The sequence below is a fragment of the Geotrypetes seraphini genome, chromosome 15 (assembly GCF_902459505.1).
Source record: "Geotrypetes seraphini chromosome 15, aGeoSer1.1, whole genome shotgun sequence".
Taxonomy (NCBI): domain Eukaryota; kingdom Metazoa; phylum Chordata; class Amphibia; order Gymnophiona; family Dermophiidae; genus Geotrypetes; species Geotrypetes seraphini.
Genome location: NC_047098.1, coordinates 36845572 through 36870195, shown reverse-complemented (window position 1 = coordinate 36870195; position 24624 = coordinate 36845572). Strand labels below are relative to the sequence as shown.

At 44.7% G+C, this 24624-nt stretch overlaps 1 protein-coding gene across 2 annotated transcripts in view; it reads left to right on the top strand.

The window, feature by feature from the left end:
- Nucleotides 1–21352, top strand: part of ZSWIM7 (zinc finger SWIM-type containing 7) — a 76039-nt gene extending 54687 nt beyond the window's left edge. Inside the window, exons 4-5 of one of the 2 annotated variants that reach the window (XM_033921898.1) lie at nt 11264–11368; nt 19422–21352. In XM_033921898.1, coding sequence (XP_033777789.1) covers nt 11264–11368; nt 19422–19535 — 219 coding nt within the window. In that variant the 3' untranslated portion in view covers nt 19536–21352. Of the gene's footprint in view, nt 1–11263; nt 11369–16788; nt 17096–19421 lie in introns of those variants that run through there. The other variant, XM_033921899.1, reaches the window with a different exon arrangement.
- Nucleotides 21353–24624: the final 3272 nt, after the last annotated feature.

Genomic DNA, 24624 nt, shown 5'->3' with positions numbered 1-24624 from the left:
TTCCTCTTCTTCCTTCCTTCCTCCCCCCCCCCCCCCCCCCGCGGGACCCTGCGGCACCATCAACTCTTACTCCCTCTAATGTCGGCCCTGCAGCTCCAGACTTCCTCGCACCTTCTCCCCTCCCCCTTTGGATCGCTATTATTTTAAATGTTATAGCCGCGGAGCTGTATCCATCAGTGGAGATGTCTAACCTCGGCCTGCCCCGGAACTCTTACTGCAGCAGCCGCCCGTCTAGGCAGGAACAGGAAGTCACTGTTGCAGTAAGAGTTCCGGGGCAGGCCGAGGTTAGACATCTCCACTGATGGATACAGCTCCGCGGCTATAACATTTAAAATAATAGCGATCCAAAGGGGGAGGGGAGAAGGTGCGAGGAAGTCTGGAGCTGCAGGGCCGACATTAGAGGGAGTAAGAGTTGATGGTGCCGCAGGGTCCCGCGGGGGGGGGGGGGGGGAGGAAGGAAGGAAGAAGAGGAACCGAAGCATGGCAATTGTGGGGAAGTGCAATCCCCCCAATGCGTCCCCTTACCTTACCTCTGCGACGCGTGTGTGCGCTGTGAAGAGAAACTTTGCGCTGCGATGTAATATTTTGTGCGCGTGTGCAGGCCAGCGCACCTTAGCGGGAACACTGGAAGGGACCTACCAAAATCCTTTTTTTTTTTTTCTTTCTTTCCATTTAAAACATGCCACAACTTAGCCAAGCAAGAAACTGTAGCCCACAGGCATTGCAACCAGGGATTTGCATCTCCTGCTGCCTAGCACCTTAGTACTGTATATTTTGAGTAGCAACCTTATTGATATCCATTGTGTCATCAGATAAATCTTCATACATTAAAATCCAGGCATTGGTCACTTATGAGACTCAATAATATCTACTCCACAATCAGAGTTTAGACTCCTCAGGCAGGCCCCTTTGAGCCGGAACACAATCATGTCGAGTCTTATTTTACAATAAAGTGACTGAGCACCGCATTCTATTTATAGAGCTCAAGATTTATCTTTATCCAAACGGGTCAAAGCCAAAAAATTAGATAATTGTTGAGGCTCAAAAAAGACATATTTAGTTGAACGGTAGCGAACAATGCACTTACAAGGATGCCTTAAATAAAATTTAGCCACTAATTTAGCCACTAATGAGAACTGAAGACATCATTTGGAGGGCAGCGCTGGCCCAGGCGGGCGGAAAGCTCGCGCCTGCTGGCCGACACACTGCTGGACCACCAGGCAATGGGAGACATTTAAGGGGGTGTGGGACAGGACGGGAAGAGGTGGCGCGGGCCCAGGCAGGCAGAGGGCTCGCGCCTGCCGGCCAATGCACTGCTGGACCACCAGGCAGTGGGGGAGATTTGAAGATGTATGGGATTTTAAAAAGGGATGAGGGTTAAAAAAGGTACTGGGGAGGGGTGTTAAAAAATTTATATTATCGCTGCATAATACGCACCAACATTTCCACCCACTTTTGATTGGAAAAAAAGTGTATCTTTATGGAGCGAAAAATACCGTAGGCATTTTTTTGCGGCCTATACACTGGGGCAACCTATATGCGGGGAAATATGGTATATGCTGTTTAAAAGTGTATTATTCCATTTACAGAAATGTACAGTATCTAACTTTTTCTATACTTTGTAAAGTTTCTTTGTAATGTATTGTTTCAAAGCTCAGAAATTATCTGTAATAGTCCCGCCTTCTAACTAAGTATTGGAGCTTGAAAAGGTGACGTGTCAGTCATTTCAACAGTATATAAAAAAAGTGCCTAACCTGGGCACTAAGGGCTAGATTCACAAAGCTTACCGATTGGTTTGCGACCCTGACCTGATTCACTAACCTCGTGGCCAATCCGATTCCGATCCATGCATGCAAACGAAGGGAAATGAGGGGAAACGGCATGCAAAGCAGGAAGGACGCAATTCACTAAACTTTTTCAGGAACACCGACTGGGCTGGCCAATCAAACAAGAAGCAACTGGTGGAGACCAGTCGCTCACGACCTTTCCTGCTCTCTGCTGACTTCTCCTGCCTTGCCGCCCGGACCTCTGCTGCCCCAACTCGATGCCCTGCGCCTCGAATCTGTCTCACCGCCCTGGCTCTCCTGCCCTTCCCCTGCCGTGTGAGCCCGTGGTTTTAACCTGCAGGTTTAAAGCGGGTTAAAACCACATGCTCGCAAACTATTAAAAAAGTTTAAAAAAGAATAAAGTAGCTCGCAGCTGTGTAAGCATGCACAGACCATCTACAGATAAAATGGTCTGTGCATGCTTCAGGATCGCTCACTAGCGATCTGTGTGGTCAATGGGGGGGGGGCGCATTCCTCCGATTGCCCCCATTTGCATGCTGACCCTTGGTGAATTCGTCAGCCGGCCGCAGATCGGGCACGATCAGGCAGGTTAGTGAATCTAGCCCTTAGTGATCCTCCTTCACAAGCAGGGACAATTTTGGTCTGTTGTGAGAAAGGATCTCCCTCGCCCAAAAGGCAATTATGGAGTTATGTTTTCTGGAAATGCATATAATTTATTGGCATTTTAATTTCAATATGAATAAATATTTTTTTTATTGTGCGAGTTATTGGCGTTCGGGGTAGCTGTGTTGGGCTAAGACACTTCCGCGCTCACTGCCCCTGTGTAGAATACAGAAGTGGTTGCACAGGAGTGTGCCCCATCACCACCACCCTCCCTCTTCCCCCTTTCTCTGAGGAAGTGTGCCATCAACACCCTCACCTAAGGCATCATTTATAGCTGGGATTGGACAGGTGGGTGTATTTATATACAGTGGTACCTCGGATTACGAACATAATCCGTTCCAGGAGCATGCTCGTAATCCAAAATGCTCATTTATCAAAGCGAGTTTCCCCATAGGAAATAATGGAAACTCGCTTTGATAGGTTCCCCCCCCCCCCCCCACGAGAACCAGCATTGCTCGCCCCGAAGGCCCCCCCACGAACCGGCACCCTCCCCCCACGATCCGCACCCCCCCCCCCCCGCCGCCATCGGGCACCCCCCCCCCTCCGCCGCGACCTGAGGTCCCTCCAACCCACCCGAACCCTCTTCTTACTTTGCTGTAGCCTCCGCAGCGGCACCGGCACCAGCATGTCCTGTGCGTGGTGCCGGTGCCTGAAGATCTGCTTCCTGTGCTGGGACTTGAGAGTTCACGTTCAACGTGAACTCTCAGGCCTTGAGCATGCGCACATGCTCAAGGCCCAGCACAGGAAGCAGATCTTCAAGCACCGGCAACACACACAGGACATGCTGGTGCCGGTGCCGGTGCCGCTGCGGAGGCTACAGCAAAGTAAGAAGAGGGTTCGGGTGGGTTGGGGGGACCTCAGATCGCGGGGGGGGGGGCGCTTGCAAATCGAAGCACACGCGGTTTCCGAGGTGCCGATTTTGCAAATGTTTTGCTCGTCTTGCAAAACACTCGCAAACCAGTGCACTCATAAACCGAGGTACCACTGTATTTGTATGGGTACCTGGGATAGAGACAACCTGAAGAAAGGAAAGGAAATAGATACCATATGGAGAAAAGAGGGATAAGAGAACAAGAAATACTGGAGAGAGGGGAGGGATCTAGAGAGAATGGAGAACACTCCTCTCTTTTTCTGTCTGGCTCATCCAAGCTTCCTCCCCATTCCTGATCTCCCTTTTTTCTCCCCTATTCCCCAACCCTGATATCTCCTCTTCCTTCCTCCTCAGTATTGATAACTGAAATTCCTCATCCACAAATCTTCCAAAAGTGCAAAATATTCAGACACAAAACAGTGTTGAAAAACTATTTTTATTATATAGGGTGAGCCAAAAGTAGCTGTACAGTGTTTATTCATTATTTCTTTTTATTTTACAGGTGTTTGAATAGATATAATACACTAATGAATGATGATCTAGTAAAAGCAAAATGATGTAACTGATAGAAAAACTAAACTAAACATGTATGTTATTCATGACACCTGTAAAATAAGAGATAATGAATAAATACTGTATACCTACTTTTGGCCTACTCTGTATAAATCATATTTACATTATTAAGCAGCATAATTCAAATTTATGCAACTATATCAGATAATTGCCACAGGATTTTGCTAACACTTATCATAGGATATATTAACCCTTGAGCAGCTACAGAAAGTCAAAGTTCTGGATATATGCCATGGAAGCCTGACCATGTATAGGATGTCATTCCTTTACCCATCAGTTTCTTTAGATGTTCATATTGGTTTTCTAGTAACCTAGGTGTATTAGTTACCTTACACTACAGTAAAAAAAAAAAAAAAAAAGTGGCTGTGATCAGAGTGCGCCTTTTGCCTATGTCAGTGTATCGCAAAATGTGTGCCACGGCACACTAGTGTCTCTCCTGAGATTTTAAGTGTGCCGCAGCATACTGGGCAGGAAGAGAGGTGCCGGCATCAGCTAACTTGCAACTTCCTGCCTTCTGCTGTCGATACAAAAAGGAAGGCAGGAAGTTGCAAGTTAGCTGATGCCAGCCCCTCTCTTCCTGCCCTTTATGCCGCGACACACTTAAAATCAGAGTTGGAAAGCAGGAGTCCTGGCAGCTTCTCTCCCCACCCACGGACCAGCAGCTGCAGCTCAGTGTGATTTTAACTTAGCCACACAGTTCCTGCTAGCATTAGTTTAGACTCTGTTTCATCAAGCAGCTGCGGGGCCTTTGCTGGGCAGGCACACTTCAATGATGCAAGGCGGGCCGGCCTATCAAAAGCCCTGCAGCAGCTCTGTGGCTAAGTTAAAAAGCGCATAGTGAGTTGCCACTAGGCTAGAGAGGAGAGGTATTGCTGGACAGGGGAGTAGGGAAGGGAGAAGGGGTACTGCTGGACAGGGGAGTAGGGAAGGGGGCAGTGAGAAGGGGTAATGCTGGACAGGGGAAGGAGGGAAAGGAGAAGAGATGATGCTGGACAGGAGGGGAGGAGGGAAGGGAGAAGGGGAAAGGGGTACTGTTGGACAGGAGGGAAGGGAGAAGGGGTACTGCTGGACAGGGGGGAGGAGGAAAGGGGTACTGCTGGACAGGAGGGGAGGAGGAAAGGAGAAGAGATGCTGCTGGACCTGGTAGAAAGGGAGGGAAAGGAAAGGTGCTATACACTGGAGGGGAGGGTGAGATGGTGCATGGGGAGAGAGCATGTTGGGTTGGGGGGTGGGAAGGAGGGATGCCACTCCAGGGAAGAGGCAAGGACAGAGAGAGAAAGCGTGCAGAAAGTAGCAGAAAGGAGGCAGAAAGCGTTGGATTCATGGAGGGAGAGAGAGAGAGATGTTGGTTGGGAGAGGGAAGGCAGACCAGAAGAGAAGCATGCAAGAGGAAGAGAGAAAAAAATGTTAAGACTGGTGGAAAGGAGGGAGAAATGTTGGACTGGGAGCGGGCCAGAAAGGAGGAAGGGAAGGGAGATGGACTGCATGGGGCAGAAAGGAGGAAGGAAAAGAGAAATGTTACACTGGGGGGGGGGGAGGAGGAGGAGAGATGACTAAAGGAAGGGCGATATATCAGACCAGGGAAGGAGGGGAATCTGGTAGCACTATAGAAATAATAATAATAGTAGTAGTAGTAGTAGAGATGCTAGATTATGGGAAGGGGGAAAGGAAGGAGAGAGATGTCAGACCATGGAAATGGGGAGGGAAGGAGAGAGAGATAGGAAGGATCCCAGTCAGCATGGATTCACAAAGGGTAGGTCCTGCCAATCCAATCTCATCAGCTTCTTTGACTGGGTAACAAGAAAGTTGGACTTGGGAGAGTCTTTGGACGTCGTGTACCTGGACTTCAGTAAAGCTTTTGACAGTGTCCCACACCGCAGGCTGCTAAGCAAGATGGAATTGATGGGGTTAGGAGAGACACTAACTGCATGGGTCAATGATTGGCTGAGTGGCAGACTTCAGAGGGTGGTGATTAATGGTACCCTCTCTAAAACATCGGAGGTGACCAGTGGAGTGTCGCAGGGCTCGGTCCTGGGTCCACTCCTTTTCAACATATTCATAGGGGATCTGACTCAAGGACTTAAAGGTAAAATAACACTATTCGCCGATGACGCCAAACTATATAATATAGTAAGTGAATGCAGTTTACAGAATTATATGGCGCAGGACCTGATTACATTGGAAAGTTGGTCCTCAACCTGGCAGCTAGGCTTCAATGCTAAGAAATGTAAGGTCATGCACCTCGAAAGCGGAAATTCATGCAGGACGTACTTCTTGAACGGAGAAACTTTAACTAGGACTTCAGCAGAACGAGATTTAGGAGTGATCATCAGTGCAGACATGAAAACTGCCAATCAAGTGGAGAAGGCTTCATCTAAGGCAAGGCAGATATTGGGTTGTATCAATAGAAGTTTCGTCAGCCGAAAGCCTGAAGTCATAATGCCGTTGTACAGGGCCATGGTGAGACCTCATCTGGAGTACTGTGTGCAATTCTGGAGGCCACATTACAGTAAAGATGTGCGCAGAATTGAATCGGTTCAGCGGATGGCCACCAGGATGATCTCGGGGGTCAAGGGTCTCTCGTACGAAGAGAGACTGAACAAATTGCAGCTCTACACTCTCGAGGAATTTAGGGAGAGGGGAGACATGATCGAAACATTTAAGAACCTCACGGGACGTGTCGAAGTGGAAGATGATATTTTCTTTCTCAAGGGACCCTCGGCCACAAGAGAGCACCCGCTCAAACTTAGGGGCGGAAAATTTCATGGCGACACCAGAAAGTATTTCTTCACAGAGAGAGTGGTTGATCATTGGAACAAGCTTCCAGTGCAGGTGATCGAGGCAGACAGCGTGCCAGACTTTAAGAATAAATGGGATACCCATGTGGGATCCCTGCGAGGGTCAAGATAAGGAAATTGGGTCATTAGGGCATAGACAGGGGGTGGGTAAGCAGAGTGGGCAGACTTGATGGGCTATAGCCCTTTTCTGCCGTCATCTTCTATATTTCTATGAAAGGTAAGACATGGAAAAGTAGATTTTAAGAAGAATGCAGAAAAATTGAAAAATTAAATATTAAGTTAATGCCAAAGATGGATGCAAGGCAGAAAGTGAAGACGGAGAGAAAAACAGTTAATGGATAAGAAGGCACTGGAAACATAGTTAAAAGCATAGAAAAATAAAGTCACCAGACAACAAAGGTAGGGAAAATGATTTTATTTTCAATATAGTGCCTGAAATGTGTCAGTTTTGAGAATTTATATCTGCTGTGTATATATGAAAAATGAATGGAAAAAATTGTATTACAATTAGTAAAGGGGGGGGGATCAGGGGAAGAGCTTGGGAGATCTGTGATTGGGGATACTCAGTTGATATTTGTTAGACTTCCCTGCTGGCATTTCAGGGCCTATCTGGAGGGCCTCTGCGTATGTGTGGATGTTAATGTGATGATGTCCCACATGCGCATGATGTCATCACGGCGACATCCGCGCACTTCTGGGTGCCTCGAGCCCCTTCTCCAGAAAGTTTGAGAGACACTGGCCTATGTTATGAGGAATAGAATCTTAGCATGGCATTAGAGAATTGGTCTGTATTCAGGAAACAACCAAATCAAGCTGTTAGGAAAATGATGTATTTGCAAGATACTTTGTATAAATATTTGCATAGCAAAATAAACTTGGCTGACTTGCTGCCCAGTTTGATGGCACGGTTTCCTTTTAGCCTCTATAAAACACCTTGTAAGAATTTCAGTATTTTTTCTACTTCTAATTTGTCTGAACTTGAAGCTGTCCTTTGGCTTGCACTGTTTCCTGGCATGTTAGCTAAGATTTGCATGACAGTAAGAGGGGAAAAAAAGTTCAAGTCTCCAAGCGGTTAAAAGTACAGAGCTGTGAAACCTAGAGACCCAAGTTCCAGCTCCTTCACTTAGTTTAAAAGTTTCTCAGGGCAAGGACTTGGATTGTAAGCTCTTTGGTTCAGGAATCTTTGTCACCCTGTAATTATTTATAGAATCGTGTACATGCAAGGGACTATATAAATAAATATTATTTCTGACAGGCAGTATAAACTGAGAATTCCAATATGTCGAAACAGATCTGTGAGTGCTAACCTATCTGGTTTTTTTTAGAAGAGCTTCCCAATCCACTAAAGTCTTGAATGAATTTGCATGCCCCATTTCATGGCATTCCATGTTCAATATTTTATCCTCTTATTGCTCCTGTTTCTAATACTATTATATTTCTAAAGCTAATACTATCAGTAAGTTGGCTGTTCCTAATAAGGTCTAAAAATGTTATATTTAGTGCCTTATGAAAATATAAAAGGTTCTGCTGTAATATGTGATGATAATAAAAATCTTTTATATACTGTACAAAAGCTAATTAAAACTATTCAAGTGATGACAAATAAAAATCAACCCACCCTGCTTCCCAGTCTCCTAAACCTTTCTAATCCTTCCCTGTCTTCCTAAATCTTTCTAATCCTAAATTAACAAATTAAAGTACAGCTAAAAAACCTTTAGTATAATCCTACTTCAACAACCCTATTGTCATCAATATATACATGTTAGGATGAAAAGCTTATATTCTGAGGTATCTGGACTTTTGTATCTTTCTATCACCTGTAAAGAGTGATGTAAAATCATAAGATGAATCCTACTAGGAGGAGCCACCTAGAATTACACTTTGTTTGTTATATTAAATGAAGATCACCTACTCAGTGTTGAATGCTGCTTGATGTGTGTGGGTGGGAGCATTTGAATCAAAGCTGATTTGATATTTCCTTGTTACATATTTAATAATGATAAATCACTCACACTTAAAAATTGAATCCTAGGTCAGATCAAAGATCCATCAAGCCCAGCATTCTGCCTTGGAGAGGGACAAATCAGGGTCACAAGTGCATGGCACCATCATAAGGATTAGATCCATTTTTCATTGTTTATACCAAAAGATGAGCGGTGTCATTTTCAGGAAATTGTCTAAACCAGTGGTTCCCAACCCTATCCTGGAGGACCACTAGCCAGTCGGGGTTTCAGGATAGTCCTAATAGAAACATAGAAACATGATGGCAGATAAAGGCCAAATGGCCCATCTAGTCTGCCCATCCACAGTAACCATTATCTCTTTCTCTCTCTCAGAGATCCCACGTGCCTATCCCAGGCCCTCTTGAATTCAGACACAGTCTCTGTTTCCATCACCTCTTCCGGGAGACTGTTCCACGCATCTACCACCCTTTCTGTAAAAAAGTATTTCCTCAGATTACTCTGGAGCTTATCACTTCTTAACTTCATCCTATGCCCTCTCATTGCAGAGTTTCCTTTCAAGTGAAAGAGACTTGACTCACACATTTATATTACGTAGGTATTTAAACGTCTCTATTATATTTCCCCTCTCCCGCCTTTCCTCCAAAGTATACAGATTGAGACCTTTAAGTCTACCTTCCTATGCCTTATCATGAAGACCACACACCATTTTAGTAGCCTTCCTCTGGACTGACTCCATCTTTTTTATATCTTTTTGAAGGTGCGGCTTCCAGAATTGTATACCAGAGTCTTATACAGAGGCATCAGTACCTCCTTTTTCCTACTGGCCCTATGCAACTTAGCAACCTTCTAGCTTTTGCCGTCACCTTTTCAACCTGTTTGGCCACCTTTAGATCATCACATACAATCACACCCAAGTCCCACTCTTCTGTCCCACTATAAGTTCTTCACATCTTAAACTGTACCATTCCCTTGGGTTTTTGCAGCCCAAATGCATGACCTTGCATTTCTTAGCATTAAATTTTAGCTGCCAAATTTCAGACCATTCTTCAAGCTTCGCCAGGTCTTTCTTCATGTTATTCACACCATCCGATGTGTCTACTCTATTGCAGATTTTGGTATCGTCCGCAAAGAGGCAAATCTTACCTGACAACCCTTCAGCAATATCATTTATAAAAAATGCTTAAAAGAACAAGCCCAAGAACAGAACCTTGAGGCACACCTCTGGTAACATCTCTTTCCTCAGAGCGATCTCCATTGATCACTATCCTCTGTCGTCTTCCACCCAGTCCGTCACTTTGGGACCCATTACAAGGGCACTCAGTTTATTTGTTAGACGTCGGTGTGGAACACTATCAAAGGCTTTGCTAAAATCTAAATACACCACATCTAGCGCACATCCTCTATCCAATGCTCTGGTCACCCAAAGAAATGATCAGATTTGTCTGACAAGACCTACCTCTAGTGAATCCATGGTGCCTCCAGTCCTGTAATCCACAGGATTCCAGAAACTTGACCTTTCTCTGTTTTAAAAGCGTTTCCATTAATTTGCTTACCACAGATGGGGCAGATCTGCATTTCTATCATCTTCATTACATACAAATCTCTTTCATGCATATTCATTAGGGCTATCCTGAAAACCTGACCGGCTGGTAGTCCTCCAGGACAGGGTTGGGAACCATTGGTCTAAACTCTTATTAAAATCCAACTGTCTGGACCATGTCTTCCAGCACAACTTCCTTTGCGTAACTGTATACTAAAAAATAAAACAACACATTTTCAGTTTCTTTTTAAATGTACTGCTTATTAGTTCTATGGAATGTTCTCTCATCTTAATACACTATTTATTCATTCCACCCCAATTCATTTATCTTATCTCCTCTCAGCCTTATTTCTCCATGCTAGGGAGCTTTACACTAGCTGCTTTGTGTTGAGAAATTTCTTTCAGTATTTCAGGATTACTTGAATCGTAACTCTTCATATCCCTACTGCTGCTGGTGCAGAGTCTATTGGCCAGAAGTCCTACATTTTAAACAAGTATCCTGGATATGCAAACAATATTCATGTAGTTGCATTTTGAGAAAACTAAAATTTGTGGCTCTGGGATTCAAAGGGCAGGAGAGGGGTGTTAGCTGAGCGCCATCTATGCCCTTATTGTATACTGTTGATACATGAATGGTAAGGTTTATTTTCAGAAATTGAGATTAGAACTCTATGGTTCAGTTTTGAGAAAGGAAACCACATGCATTTGCACTTGTTAACTGTTGGGGTTGGCATTAAAAAGTCAGGCAGATGTTTTGTTGCAAAGCTATACAATTTATTCAATGTTTTGGGCCTATGAAAGATTTTCCTCAGGAACTCATCACGCTAGTTGTAGAACACTGGGAATAAATGTGATGGTCTTCTATACTTGAAAGATAGATGCCCCATTTCTTTCATATGAATCCTGGACTTTGTTGGGGCTTCTGCTAAACTGCTGTGTGTTTGGACCTCTGCAATTTTTGCTTCTAAAGTTGCTCACTTTCAAAATGCTCTTACTTCATTAGTTTGATATTGAAGATATGTTCACAATGTTGATTTACAAAATGTTTTGTGCTTTTTGTTTTAAAGGTACTTGGAAGTTCTGGCAAGTCATACATATGCTATTCCTCCTGCCATTACTGTTCCTGTCCTGCCTTTGCTTTTTCTGTGCTGCGGAAAAATGACAGCCTACTGGTAAGATATCCATGCCCTTATGTGAGTGTTGGTGTACACTGTAAGCTTGTTACATATTCACACACTAAAACAGCAACCAAGAAAAAGTCAGAGAGTTGCTCTTTCTTTTTCTCTGCATAATTCTATTTATCCTAGCATAAGCAGGCAATATATTCTCACATATGGGTATGTTAAATAGATTGTGAGCCCACTGGGACAGATAGGGAAAATGCTTGAGTACCTGATTGTAAAACTGCTTAGATAACCTTGATAGGCGGTATATAAAATCCTAATAAATAAATAAAAAATAAATAAAACATCATCCATGGAGCCTTGTACAGATAGTTTTAAAAGTGAACTGTCATTCAGTATTGTTCACCGTACCTTAAGAAGGATATGGCAATACTTGAGAGGCTCCAGAGGAGAGCAACACGAATGATTAAGGGCATGGAAAACCTTTCATACACTGAAAGATTGGAGAGACTGGAGCTCTTCTCCCTGGAAAAGCGGAGACTCAGAGGAGACATGATAGAAACCTACAAGATCATGAAGGGCATAGAGAGAGTAGAGAGGGACAGATTCTTCAAACTTTCAAAACATAAAAAAACAAGAGGGCATTCGGAAAAGCTGAAAGGGGACAGATTCAGAACGAATGCTAGGAAGTTTTTCTTTACCCAGCTTGTGGTGGACACCTGGAATGCGCTTCCAGAGAGCGTAATAGGACAGAGTACGGTACTGGGGTTCAAGAAAGGATTGGATAATTTCCTGCTTGAAAAAGGGATAGAGGGCTATAGATAGAGGATTACTGCACAGGTCCTGGACCTGTTGGGCCACCACGTGAGCGGACTGCTGGGCACGATGGACCTCAGGTCTGATCCAGTGGAGGCATTGCTTATGTTCTTATTTTAAATTTTTTAAAGCTTTGCGAATACCCACACCGCGCATGCACAACTGCCTTCCCGTCCAAAGAGGCTCGTGGTACCTCAGTTTTTCATTTTCCGCCGAGCAAAGAAGTCTATTTTATGACTGAATCCGTTTTCAGTCAGCGCTGCCTTCCTGTTTCATGTTCTTTTTTGTTTTTTTCTCGTTTGGCTTTTCGGCTTTTCTTTTTTTTTTTCTTTCACAACTGACTTTAATTTAGCGGACAAAGTTTTTCCTATGTTAAAACCCGTGACAGGGTTCAAAAAGTTCTGCAGATGTCAGCGATCCATTTTCATCAAAGACCCACAAAGCTGGTGTTTACAATGCCTAGGTCCTGAGCACAGGGTTGACTCCTGTCTTCGTTGTTTCACTCTGAAGAAGCACTCCATCAAAGCCCATCACCTTCAGCAAGAAAGGTAGAGAGGTTATTTGGCATGGACATCGACAAATCATCGGAGCCAGCATCGATACCTCTTGCATCGACATCAAGAATCTCTTCTCTTTGGAGAAGTTAGCTTACAAAGCTTCCACTGCCCAGAAAGTGTCAACGGTATCTACAGAATCGAGTCCCTTGATGCAGACCTTGAAGTAATGCCAACGGTCATTGGACTTGCAGGTTGTTTCTTCTCTAGGGAAGGCATCCTCATTGAGGTCACCCTCTCTGAAACAACCTGCTGCACCATTGGTACTGGCAGAAGTGCCTTCAGTACCAGTGCATCAACAAGAGTCGCAGGCCTCAACGACATCGAGTCTCTCGATGCAGGCTGCAAGACGACGTCATCGATCTGCTGATCCAGTGTTTGGTTATCTTACATGGGATGCGTCCTCTTAAAGTTTCCTGCACCGAGCCAACTGTTGGTACCGCCAGCTGAACCATCAGTACTGGTGCAGTCTTTTCAGCAAAAGATCAATGCATTTTTTGAAAAGGAGATTGCCACCGTCTTCAAATCACACTGTGAGCGCCTGCTTCAATCATCTCCCTTGGTACCAGCTCATTTGCCAGGCACTTCTATCGAGCCTCTAGGTACTGATGCTGCTTTTTCAGCACAGCCAAAGCATCTTTATTCTGTTTCTCATCACAGCTCTTCAGCTCATCGAACATCCCGTTCCAGACATCATTCTCCATCTTTTAGAGGACAATCTTATCGACCATCTTTTCTCAAGCAATGATGACATTCTCCTTTTTCCTTATGGGACCGATATCGGAAGCGTCGTTTGGTTTCTCATCACCATTCTCCTAGGGGGTCAGATTCAGAGTGTGGTCTTTCTTTATCTGATCCTGAATATTTTGATCCAGTGCTTTTTTCCACTGCATCTCAGTTTGAGGAACTTGCTTTCTCATCCTATATTACTCAACTTTGTAAAGATCTCTCTGTTGCTGTGGAGACTGATACTTCCTCTCCATTTTGAGATATTTTCCATTTTCAAGAACCTCCCAGGGAATCTCCCATCCTACCTTTGTATGACCTGTTCCGACAGGTCCTTTTTCAGATTTGGGTGATGCCTTTGTCTATCACCAGTATCCAAAACACCTGGACTCTCTTTATAAAATTCTTTCTACACCTGGCTTTACTGACCCTCAGCTTCCACATCACTCGTTGCTGATAGAATCTACACTAAAAAAATATTTAGATTCCAGGGTCTAAGCTTCAGTTCCTCCAATTCTTGAGGGCCATACTTTGAGTTCAATATACTTTGGATACTTTTGGTTGTCGCCTTTATAAAAACTCTGTGCTTTTGAACAGAGTCCTTAATTATACTTTTTATATGTCTCAACATCTCCAGCATCATGTGTGACGCTTGTCATCTTTTGAGCAACATCTTCCCCCTGACCAATTTCTGGACTATCAACAAACTGTTCATACCCTCTCTCAAACTGCAAAGTATCTCCCAAAGTCAGTCTCTGATGCTTTTCAATTGTCATCTAGAACATCTGCTCTATCTGTGGCTATGAGATGCCTCGCTTGGCTCAGACTTTCTGACATGGATATCAACATCCAGAATAGATTGACCAAAATTCCATGTCTGGGACAAGAGCCTTTTGGGGATGCTGTGGAAGTGGCTGCACAGAAATTAGCTCAACATGCGCAGACTTGGGCTGCTCTAAACAAACCAGTATCTACGCCTCCTTCCCAGATGTCTTCTAGACAAAATTCTTCATATCACCGGACCTCTTCTTCTACACCTTCTGCTTCTCGGCAACCAACCCAGTAGGGGTTGCAGTGGAAATATTTCTCTGCTCCATAACAGTTTATCTGTTGCCTCTTTTTGATATGGCTTGACAGTACAGTTGTTCTTTCTTCACAACTTGATACTTCCATTTTTGCATCATGGTTGACTTTTCGGGACCTGTGTTCTGTGATCCTTTTCAATTTTCACGGAAGACTCTTTTCATCACATTTTCTTTAAAAAAAAACAACCCAGAAACACACACACTATTTTTTCATGGTTTCTGGTGGAGAATTTTTTTTTTTCTCTTGTTTTTCTCAAGAGTGTCAAGAGGACAGACATGCACGGTCTGTGTCTGTATATGGCCATTTGGTGGAGGATGGGCTGGGGAGGGCTTCAATGGCTGGGAGGGTGTAGATGGGCTGGAGTAGGTTTTAACGGAGATTTCGGCAGTAGGACCCAAGCACAGTACCGGGTAGAGCTTTGGATTCTTGCCCAGAAATAGCTAAGAATAAAAAATAAAAAAATTTAAATTGAATCGGGTTGGGCAGACTGGATGGACCATTCGGGTCTTTATCTGCCGTCATCTACTATGTTACTATGGCATTATTTAGCTATTGCCATGATGAGGAAGCAAGCATGACCGTGACTAAGTGTGTTGGATATGGACGCCAATGTATAAGAATGCTTGGCCACATTTCCTGCAATTCTTATGTAATACCAATTCTGGACCTCCATGTTCTCAACAAATTTGGTCTCTCTGGGTACCCTATTACCACTCTTGGAGAAAGATGACTGCTCTCTGTATTTCAAGGAACCCTACAGACCTATTCCCTACACATCTCCCTATTCCCATCCTCCCAGTCCACAGGAAATACAGTACTCCCCTGAAATTCGCGGGGGATTCTGTTCTAGGAACTACTGCGAATTTCAAAAAAACACAAATACGGTTTCTAGGGAGGGGAGATAGGAGAGGGTAGCTGGAGAGAGCAGCCGGAGCGCCGGCGAGTGAAGGAAATCACTCGCTGTATGCTCAGACTGCCTCTTCCTGTACTAAAGTCGGGCCTCACCAATCAGAGCTGCTTTGACTCGCACTCCTGATTGGTAAGGCCCGACTTTAGTACAGGAAGAGGCGGTCGGAGCATACAGCAAGTGATTTTCTTCACTCGCTGGCGATCCAGCTGCCCTCTCCGGCTTCCCCTGCCCGGTCAGTTGCGGTTGGAAAATACCGTGAAGGACCAGGACCGTCAACTGCAAATTTGCAGGGGAGCACTGTATCTTCACTTTTGAGTAGGCATATGCCACTTCCAATACAAGATACTTCATTTTGGCCTAGTATCAGCATCCGGAGTATTCACTAAAATTAAGTTGTGGTGGCTGCAATACTCCGATCTTATGGCTTTCATGTATTATTCACTTATCTGAATAACTGGTTGATCAAGACTTCTTCTTCACCTCAAAACAGCTCACCTAGCCATTAATTTGGCGAACCATCTGCTGGAGCTTCTGGGATTTGCAGTCAATTATCAGAAATCCCATCTTCAACCAACTCAAACTCTAGAGTTTATTGGCATCAACATAAGAACATAAGAAACGCCTCCACCGGATCATCCAGTCCGGTGCTCCGCATACGCGGCAGCCCATTTAGGTACTCTTTTTTGGAGACCCGACTTTACCGTATCCTTCAATATGATATGCAAGAAGGTGTGCATCCAACTTGCGCTTGAATCCCAGTACAGTAGTCTCTGCCACAACCTCCTCTGGGAGTGCATTCCAAGCACCCACCACTCGCTGTGTGAAGCAGAACTTCCTGACATTTGTCCTAACCTGCTGCCACACAGTTTCAGGCTATGACCTCTTGTCCGTGTCACCTCTGAATATGTTAGCAATGCTGCTTCCTCGTCTATTTTATCAAATCCTTTTAATATTTTAAAAGTCTCTATCAAATCCCCTCTCATTCTTCTCTTCTCGAGGGTAAACAGTCCCAGTTTCCTGAGTCGTTCTTTGTAGCTCAAATGCTCCATCCCTTTGACAAGTTTCGTGGCTCGCCTCTGCACTTTCTCCAACAGAGTTATATCCCTCTTGAGGTATGGAGACCAGTGTTGGACACAATATTCTAAGTGCGGTCTGACCATTGTTCTATAAAGTGGCATTATGACATCTTCCGATCTACTCGTGATCCCTTTCTTAATTATACCTAACATCCTGTTTGCTTTCTTCGCCGCCGCCGCACATTGTTCTGATGGCTTTAGGGTACTGTCAATCAGTACCCCCAGATCCCTTTCCTGTTCGCATTTTGCTAATGTCACCCCCAACATCTTATACTCATGTTCTTTGTTTTTCTTTCCCAGATGCATCACCTTGCATTTGTTTATGTTAAAGTTCATGTAACTCCATTTGCATGCCTCCATCAAAGAGAACCTCAATGAATACTTTTGACCCAATGGTCTAAGGCCACAAATCAACTATTCCAGAAGCTGCAAGTTACTTCAGCATTCTTTCAATCCCTTCAGTGGTGGCTAACACTGACAAATTCTGCCTCAGCAGAAAATATTGGCAATGGATGCTTCCATGTTTGGGTGGGGCATCCTTCTCGATGGCCTCCACAGTTGAAGATCTCTCCACATAAATCTCCTTGAACTTCGAGCAATCTGCAGTGCTCTCCATACTTTCCAAGATCGCCTTCTCAGTCAAGTAGTACTGAGGTGAACGGAGAGCCAGGCAGCCATGTACTACATGAACAAACAGGTAGGGACAGGATCTTACTCACTTTGTCAAGAAGCAATACAGATTTGGACCAGGGCAATTCCTTGCAATATACCATAAGATGGTCTTTTTCCCCCCAAAAAAGTGGGTGCATCTTAAGGCGCGAATACTATTTTTTAAACACCTCCACCCCGCCCCCGGTAGCTTTTAATAAATGCCGGCAGTCCAGCGTGGTCTTGCCAGGAGCTTTCTGCACTCCTGCTGGATGGCTGCCTCCTTTCTTGCTGCAGAGCGGCGCATAAGGCAGGGATATGAGCTTTTCGCTTCCTGCCTGGTCCTGTGCACCGCTCGTGAATGGCTACTGTCAAGAGAACTGATGGCAGCCATTCATGAGCGGTGCTTGGAACCAGGCAGGAAGTGAAAAGCTCATATCCCTGCCTTATGCGCTGCTCTGCAGCAAGAAAGGAGGCAGCCATCCATCAGGAGCGCGGAAAACTCCTGGCGAGACCATACTGGACCACTGGCATTTACAAAAAGGTACAGGGGGGCTGCTGACCACCAGACGGGCCTACGTGTCTTTGCTTCCCCAAACAATCACAAACTTCAGGTCTTCTGTTCTAGAATATACACTCCCAATCAACTGGAAACAGATGCTTTTCAGCTAGACTGGCAAAACAAGTTTCTCTATACATTCCCTCCAATTTCTCTAATCAGGAGGACTCTATTCAAGCTGCGACAAGAACCAACAACATCTTCAGGCAACCTGGACCGGCTCTGCAGGCTTCCCTCTGCTGTGTTCCTATCCTCAATGATGTCACTTCCTCTTTCATCACAGGCAGGACATGCTTGAGGGAAGCCAGCGCAGCCACAACAAGTTGCCTGTACAAATCATCATCGGAATCTCTGAGGTACATGGGGGGAACCTTAGAAAGAGGGACACGTGTCATGCCAGGGTCTTTGTTGGAGCAGATGCCATTTGGAGCAGAGGGGATTGAAGGGAAAAGAGAGGGAGTGATGGATGAAGGGGTGGAGGAGAAAAATTGCATGCATATGTTTTTTTAGGGGAGACACTCTCAGATGCTGGCTGGGGGTTTTAGGTGCCATTGATCTTGGCTCCGGGAAGATAGGGGACAGGGGTAAGAGAGGCTGGCTTGGAGAGGATAAGGAGGAGAGTGAGAAATGCAGATGGGGGGAGGGGGGACAAGAGTAAGAGAAGCTGGCTCAGGAAGCATAGGGCGAAGACAGAGAAGCTATCTGGGAAGGAATGAGGAGAGAGATGTTGGCTGGTGGGGGGCAGGGTGAGATGGTGATCGATGCTGGGTGGAGAATTAGGGAGAGTGAGATTCTGGCTCTGAAGAGTTAGGGGAATATGAGCGTGAGTGAGAGATGCAAACTTGAGGGTGTAGGGAAGAGAGAGTTGCTGGCTCAGGGGAGATCCTGCATACAGAGGTGAGATCCTAGATGGGGCTGAGCGTAGAGCCAGGGACACTGAAGCAATGCTGGGCACAGGGAGGGACAGATCTGGAGAAGAAATGCTTAATGGGGAGAGAGCATAGAGACAGGAATAATGCTTGAAAAGGGCCAATTCTGACGAATGATGGATGCAGGGGAATGGAGAGGAACAAAGAGGGGAGATGCTGGACAGGACATATAGGGACAAAAAAGGGAAGATGGATGGTGTATATACAAAGAGTAGAAATTTAAGATGGACCAAGGTGATCCTGGGAAGACAGTTATGAAAATACAGAGAAAAGTAGAAAGAGACTCTTAGACCAATGACAATAGAAAAATAAAATGCTCAGACAACAAAGGTAGATTTAAAAAAACATTTTATTTTGAATGTTTTAAATGGAATATAGATAATTAGCAAAAATATTGTTTAAAATTGACAAACTTGCAGAATTTTGAAATTTTTTGCACAGAATTCCACCAGGAGTACTTGCAATAAAAGATTATTGGAGCAGTAGAAAAACACTGAGGGTTCCTTTTACAAAGGTGCGCTAGCGTGCCCTGCCCAAAAAAATACCGCCTGCTCAAGAGGAGGTGGTAGCGGCTAGTGTGTGCGGCATTGTAGCGCGCTCTATTCTGCGCTTTAAGGCCCTAATGCACCTTTGTAAAAGGAGCCCTGAATGTATGCATTCTTGTTTCCAAGCTCCCTGTATTAGAGCCAAAACTTATTCAGAAACTACACCCAATAACATGCATGATTTCCGAGTAGAGTCACGAGCTGGCCTGTACTTACCAGCACTATATCTAACTTGCCACTCCTGTCTTGCAGTGCAAGCACATACTTGCTGTTTATCTCAGTCAGGCCATGAAAGCATGCCAGGAACTTACTATCTCCAACCAACAGATGAGCCAGATGCTACTGTCAAAAGATGATGAGAAGTGAGCAAACCAACTGCAGCAGACGGACACAGCCAGGAATGAATGAATGACAATTGGTTTCAGTTGCTAGTCATGCTGATACAGTTATCATAACAGCCAAGTTCCTTGCTTGTGGATCTTAAAAAACACCAAGAACTGTATTATATAATAAGCCCTAAGCTGCACTTGTGTTATTTTGACACACTACCCTCTTCCTCTGGTTTTACATGTGTAGGCCAGGATCTCTCTCTGTATTCTTTTGATAATATGCTGGGCAGAGTTGGCTGCTTGGTATAGTCCTATCATTCTAGGTTGTAATTTATAAGCTAGAAAATGAGAACTAATTCTTGTTTTTAGCATCTGTTGCTGACACTGTTTTGATTTGCTCACTAATTTCTGATGCTATTCAGACTTCCTCAGAGAAGCCATCCTGGGGTTCTTATATGCAGAGTATGCAGCTTCAAACCTGAACTATGCTTATGCTCATAACATGCTACTTTTAGTCAATGCATTTCTTGACAATTGTAGAGTTCTGGGCAGTACATCTCAAAATGAGTCATCTCACCTAGAGCTTTGCTGCAGTTACTTGCGTAGCTGTATTGAATAGTCTCTAATATACATAATTAAATCTTTCTTGCCTGAATTTAGAAATCTGCAGCATCACTACTCTTTCAACTTGGTCAAGCATGATGGTTTGAAACTCTTACAAAAGTAAATTTCTTTGTTGGGTGCCATTTATATGCAAAAGAAAACAAAGTTATGTGGGAAGCAAGCTCATCAGGAAAATAGTTTCTAGCAGCTGCGTGTTTTGGCCCAGTGCCACAGCTTACTCTAAAAATATAGCAAAGAAAGCTTCTATTTCTACTATTAGCCACTGCAGTATCTTCTGCCTTTAACAGAAACATGGAATTTGATGGCAGATTGGTCCCATCTACCCTGCCTAGTTTCAGTTCCTGTTGTAATGCAATACACTTCAACCAATCTCTGGCTTTCTCTTTTGAAGCCTCTGTAGAGATTCCTGGCTCTCCTTTATTTGTGTGCTTTTTGTTTCTATCACCTCCACAATACTACTAAAAGTGGTATGCTTCTTTCCAAGAAGCATATAAACTTCTAACCTCACTAAGTACTGTAATGATGCTAGAACAGATTTCTAGTTCTTCTGTTTGTTGAAAAATCAGATTAATGAGAAATCTCTGTACCAGTGACCAGGGCATGTTGTGAATATGCAGTTTTAAAATATTACAAGGCTAGCAGCAGGATGTGACAGTTTTCATCCTGAGTTCTGGTTTTAGGAAGACTGTTTTTTAATTAAAAATTTGTGGAATATTTTGAATGCCAGGATCACAGAAGAGGGACAATTACAGGAGCTCCTGTCATAATTCACCGATAAATGTTGGCTTTTCTCAGTTTTGGATATTTAAATGGTGATATAATTTAAAACTAGAACATAAAAAGAGGTGTTTTTTGGGTGGTTGTTTTTTTGGGGGGGTACAGTTATACTTTGGACTGTTAAATGGTTACAGGCGAGTAGGACCAGATGATATCCAACCGCATGAATGTTTGCAGTGTTGCAGTATTTATTCACTATACCGTAATAGCATTTTATCCCAGGATAAGCAGGCAGCACATTCTCACATGTGGACAAAGTCATCCCTAGAGCCCACTACAGACTGTATTAAAGTGTACTGTCACTTTAAAAAATTTTCAGTCTTGAGACTGCACATACTGCGCATGCAGGACCATCAGTTCTTAGTTTTCTGGAGAGCTAAGAAGCTCTGTTTCTTGCAGTCTCCAAACGCATCAAACTTTTGACTTTTTTTGCTTTCCTGTTCCATTTTTTTCTTCATTATTTTACTTTTTATAATATTTTCTTTATTTTGGGTTAACATTTTTTCAATTTTAACCAATTTTTTGTTGGGGGCATTTGGGTTCCTCGTAGTCTGTTTTCAGGCAGGGAGAGTCATTCCATTTTCTGCTTAACATTTACTCGATCCTCCTGACCATCGAGTCCTTTGAGTTCATGGCAGCGGTGTTTCCCTCAATGTCCAGGACTCCAAACAGCTTTCAGTGATGCACCCAGTGTAATCTGAGTATTTCAGCAATTGGTGTGGTGTGTACAGTGCCTAAGTCCAGAACACCATGATATTTCCTGCACTCACTTTTCCAAACTTCAAAAAAGGTTGCTGAAAGCCAGGCAAGTCCAATACGAAAAATTTTTCAGGACACCAGGAACATTGACAGTGTTTGCCGAGGCAAATGCTTACCAACCACCTTCACCATCAACACCGAAAGCATCAATGCCTCGAGCAATGACTACTTTTTCTCCTTTGCCTTCATCAGCGGAAGCTTGTAAAAAGGCTAAGAAGCCCAAACGTCCTTCCTCCTCCAGGCAAGCTTCTTGAGTCATCTAAAGCATCTGCACCATCAATGCATTCAAAGTGTAGATGCAACCAGGCTAGGTCACCATCTCTACAGTTGGTCTCCACTCAGAGGCATGCCTTGATATCGAGGTCACCAATGCCTCAATACGAGACACAGTCCATGCCCTCCATACTGATTATATCATCAGTACCAGAAATGTCTTTACAAGACCAGATAAAACAACTGGTACAAAAAGAATTGGCTTTGATGCTGAAGTCACACATGGTGCAAGTACCGGCTGCAGATAATTATCTGCAGTCCGTTCGTTGTTTTCTGCTTGCTGTTGTTTACTGCAGAGACAGTGTTCCCGCTAAGCTGCGCTGGGGTGCGCTGACGCACAAAATATTACCTCGCAGCGCACAAGTTTCTCGTCACAGCGCACACAGTGTAGAGCACAGTTCTTCAACCGCCGGTCCGCAAACAAAATCTTGCCGGTCCGCGAAGGATTCGGTCCCCGCCGCAACGAAAGGCCGGCGTCAGCTGACTTGCAACTTCCTGTTGCAGTCGCTGTGCCGGGACTCCTGCCTTCCACCGCGTTTGCCTCCTGCCTTGTCTCCGCACCTCCAGACCAGCAGCGGCAGCTGTGTATGCTTTTAACTTCGGCACAGAGCTGCCCCTAATCAATAGTTTAGCGCGGTTTCATAAGGCAGCCTCGGGGCCTTTGCTAGGCCGGCCCACATCGCATCATCGAAGCGGGCCGGCTATCAAAGGCCCCGAGGCTGCCTCATGAAACCGCGCTAAACTATTGATTAGGGGCAGCTCTGTGCCGAAGTTAAAAGCATACAGAGCTGCCGCTGCTGGTCTGAACTCTTGGGCCGCTGAAGGAGGGCAAAAAGCAGCTGTCCTGGAGGTTTCCCTTCCTCTCGCCTTTACAGGTTCCTTTTTTCCACCTTTTTTTTTTTCCTTCAAACGGCAACGGGCCCCAGCATCGACATCAATCAAGTAAGTTCCACTGTCAATCAAGCGGTTCTGCTCGGCCAAAGCTTCCCCTGTGACATGAGCCACCCTCAGGGGAAAGAAAGTGACCCACAAAGGTGAGGGGAAGGGGGGCAGATGATGGAAGTTGGGGGGGGGGAGAGAGAGAGAGAGAGAGAGAAGGGGCAGATGATGGAATGGAGGAGATGAGAGAGAGAGAGAAGGGGACAGATGATGGAAGTGAGAAGAAGGGAGAGAGAGCAGAAGGCAGATGGATGTCAGTTGAGAAGGGAGAGCAGATGCTGAATGGAAGTGGGGAAAGAACACATACTGGATGGAAGGAGGAGATAAATAAAGGGGGAAGAAAATAGTAAGATAATGGAGGGGTGAGGGAAAGGGGTGACAAGCTGTGTGTAGACACAGTGAAAAGAGGGAAACGGGACTAAATAGTAAGAAAGAATTTAATTTAGATGGAGGCAGAAAATAGAGAAGGAAGACCAGAGAAGAAAAGGGAAGAGAGAGCAGAGAATGATCAGATCTGAGTGGAGGAAATGAGAAGAGAGATATGCTAAAAACCACAGGGGGGAGGGAAGGATAGAGATGCCAGACCATGAGGGGAACAGAAGGAAGATGATGGATGCTAGACCAAATTGGGGGGTGGGGGGGGGCAGGAGGAGAGATGGCAGGGAAAGACAGACAGTGAATGGAAGGGGCAGATGCTGGACTGAAGAGACAGAGAAGGTTATCATGCTGCTGTACCGGGCCATGGTACGCCCTCACCTGGAGTACTGCATCCAGCACTGGTACTTTAAGAAGGACACGGTACTACTCGAAAGGATCCAGAGAAGAGCAACTAAAATGGTTAAGGGGCTGGAGGAGTTGCCGTACAGCGAAAGATTAGAGAAACTGGGCCTCTTCTCCCTTGAGCAGAGGAGATTGAGAGGGGACATGATAGAAACATTCAAGGTACTGAAGGGAATAGACTTAGTAGCTAAGGCAGGGAGAACGAGAGGGCACTCTCTAAAGTTGAAAGGGGATAGATTCCATACAAACGTAAGGAAGTTCTGTGGTAGAAAGCAACATATTTATTTGGCTCATAACTTGCTGGCGCCCGATATTTTTAGCTCACAGTGAAAAAAGTTTGCTCACAACACCCGCCCGCTTAGAGGGAACACTGCTGCAGACTACGTTGGATTTTCTTTCTCCCGCAAGTACCGGCTTCCACACCTCCTATCTCAGCCCAATCTGAGCAATATACCCAGTGACCATCAAGGGCTCAATCTCAAACTCCGCTTCGTTGGTGCTCAGCCTCATGAGGACAATTGTCTTGTAGAGAGCATACTTCTCATGTGAAGCACTCATTGCCTTAACATTGAGCTACATCTCTCAAACCTCCAGAGAATGGTCTCCCCATCAATACAGTCAATATTCTCCATAACATTCATGTTGGAGCCTTCCTTTCTTAGGCGTTCATCTCTGAGGCATGACATTGTGTTGGAGCCTACCTCAAATTCCTTCTAGGCATGACATTTAGTATGACTCCAATGTGTCACAGCACTCTTATTCAGAGTATCCAAACCTGTTTGCAGAGGAATCATATGGAATACTATTGCACCCCTCTCCAACACCTGAAAGGTTTTTTTCCACAACTTTCATAAGGCAGATGGGTTATGTTCTCTCCATTAAAATTGAGTCAGAAGTAGAATCAAGAGTGGAGTTGATGGATGCTTTTGTTACAAATAGTAGCCAGAGGACTGTTTAAAACTACCCTTCATAAT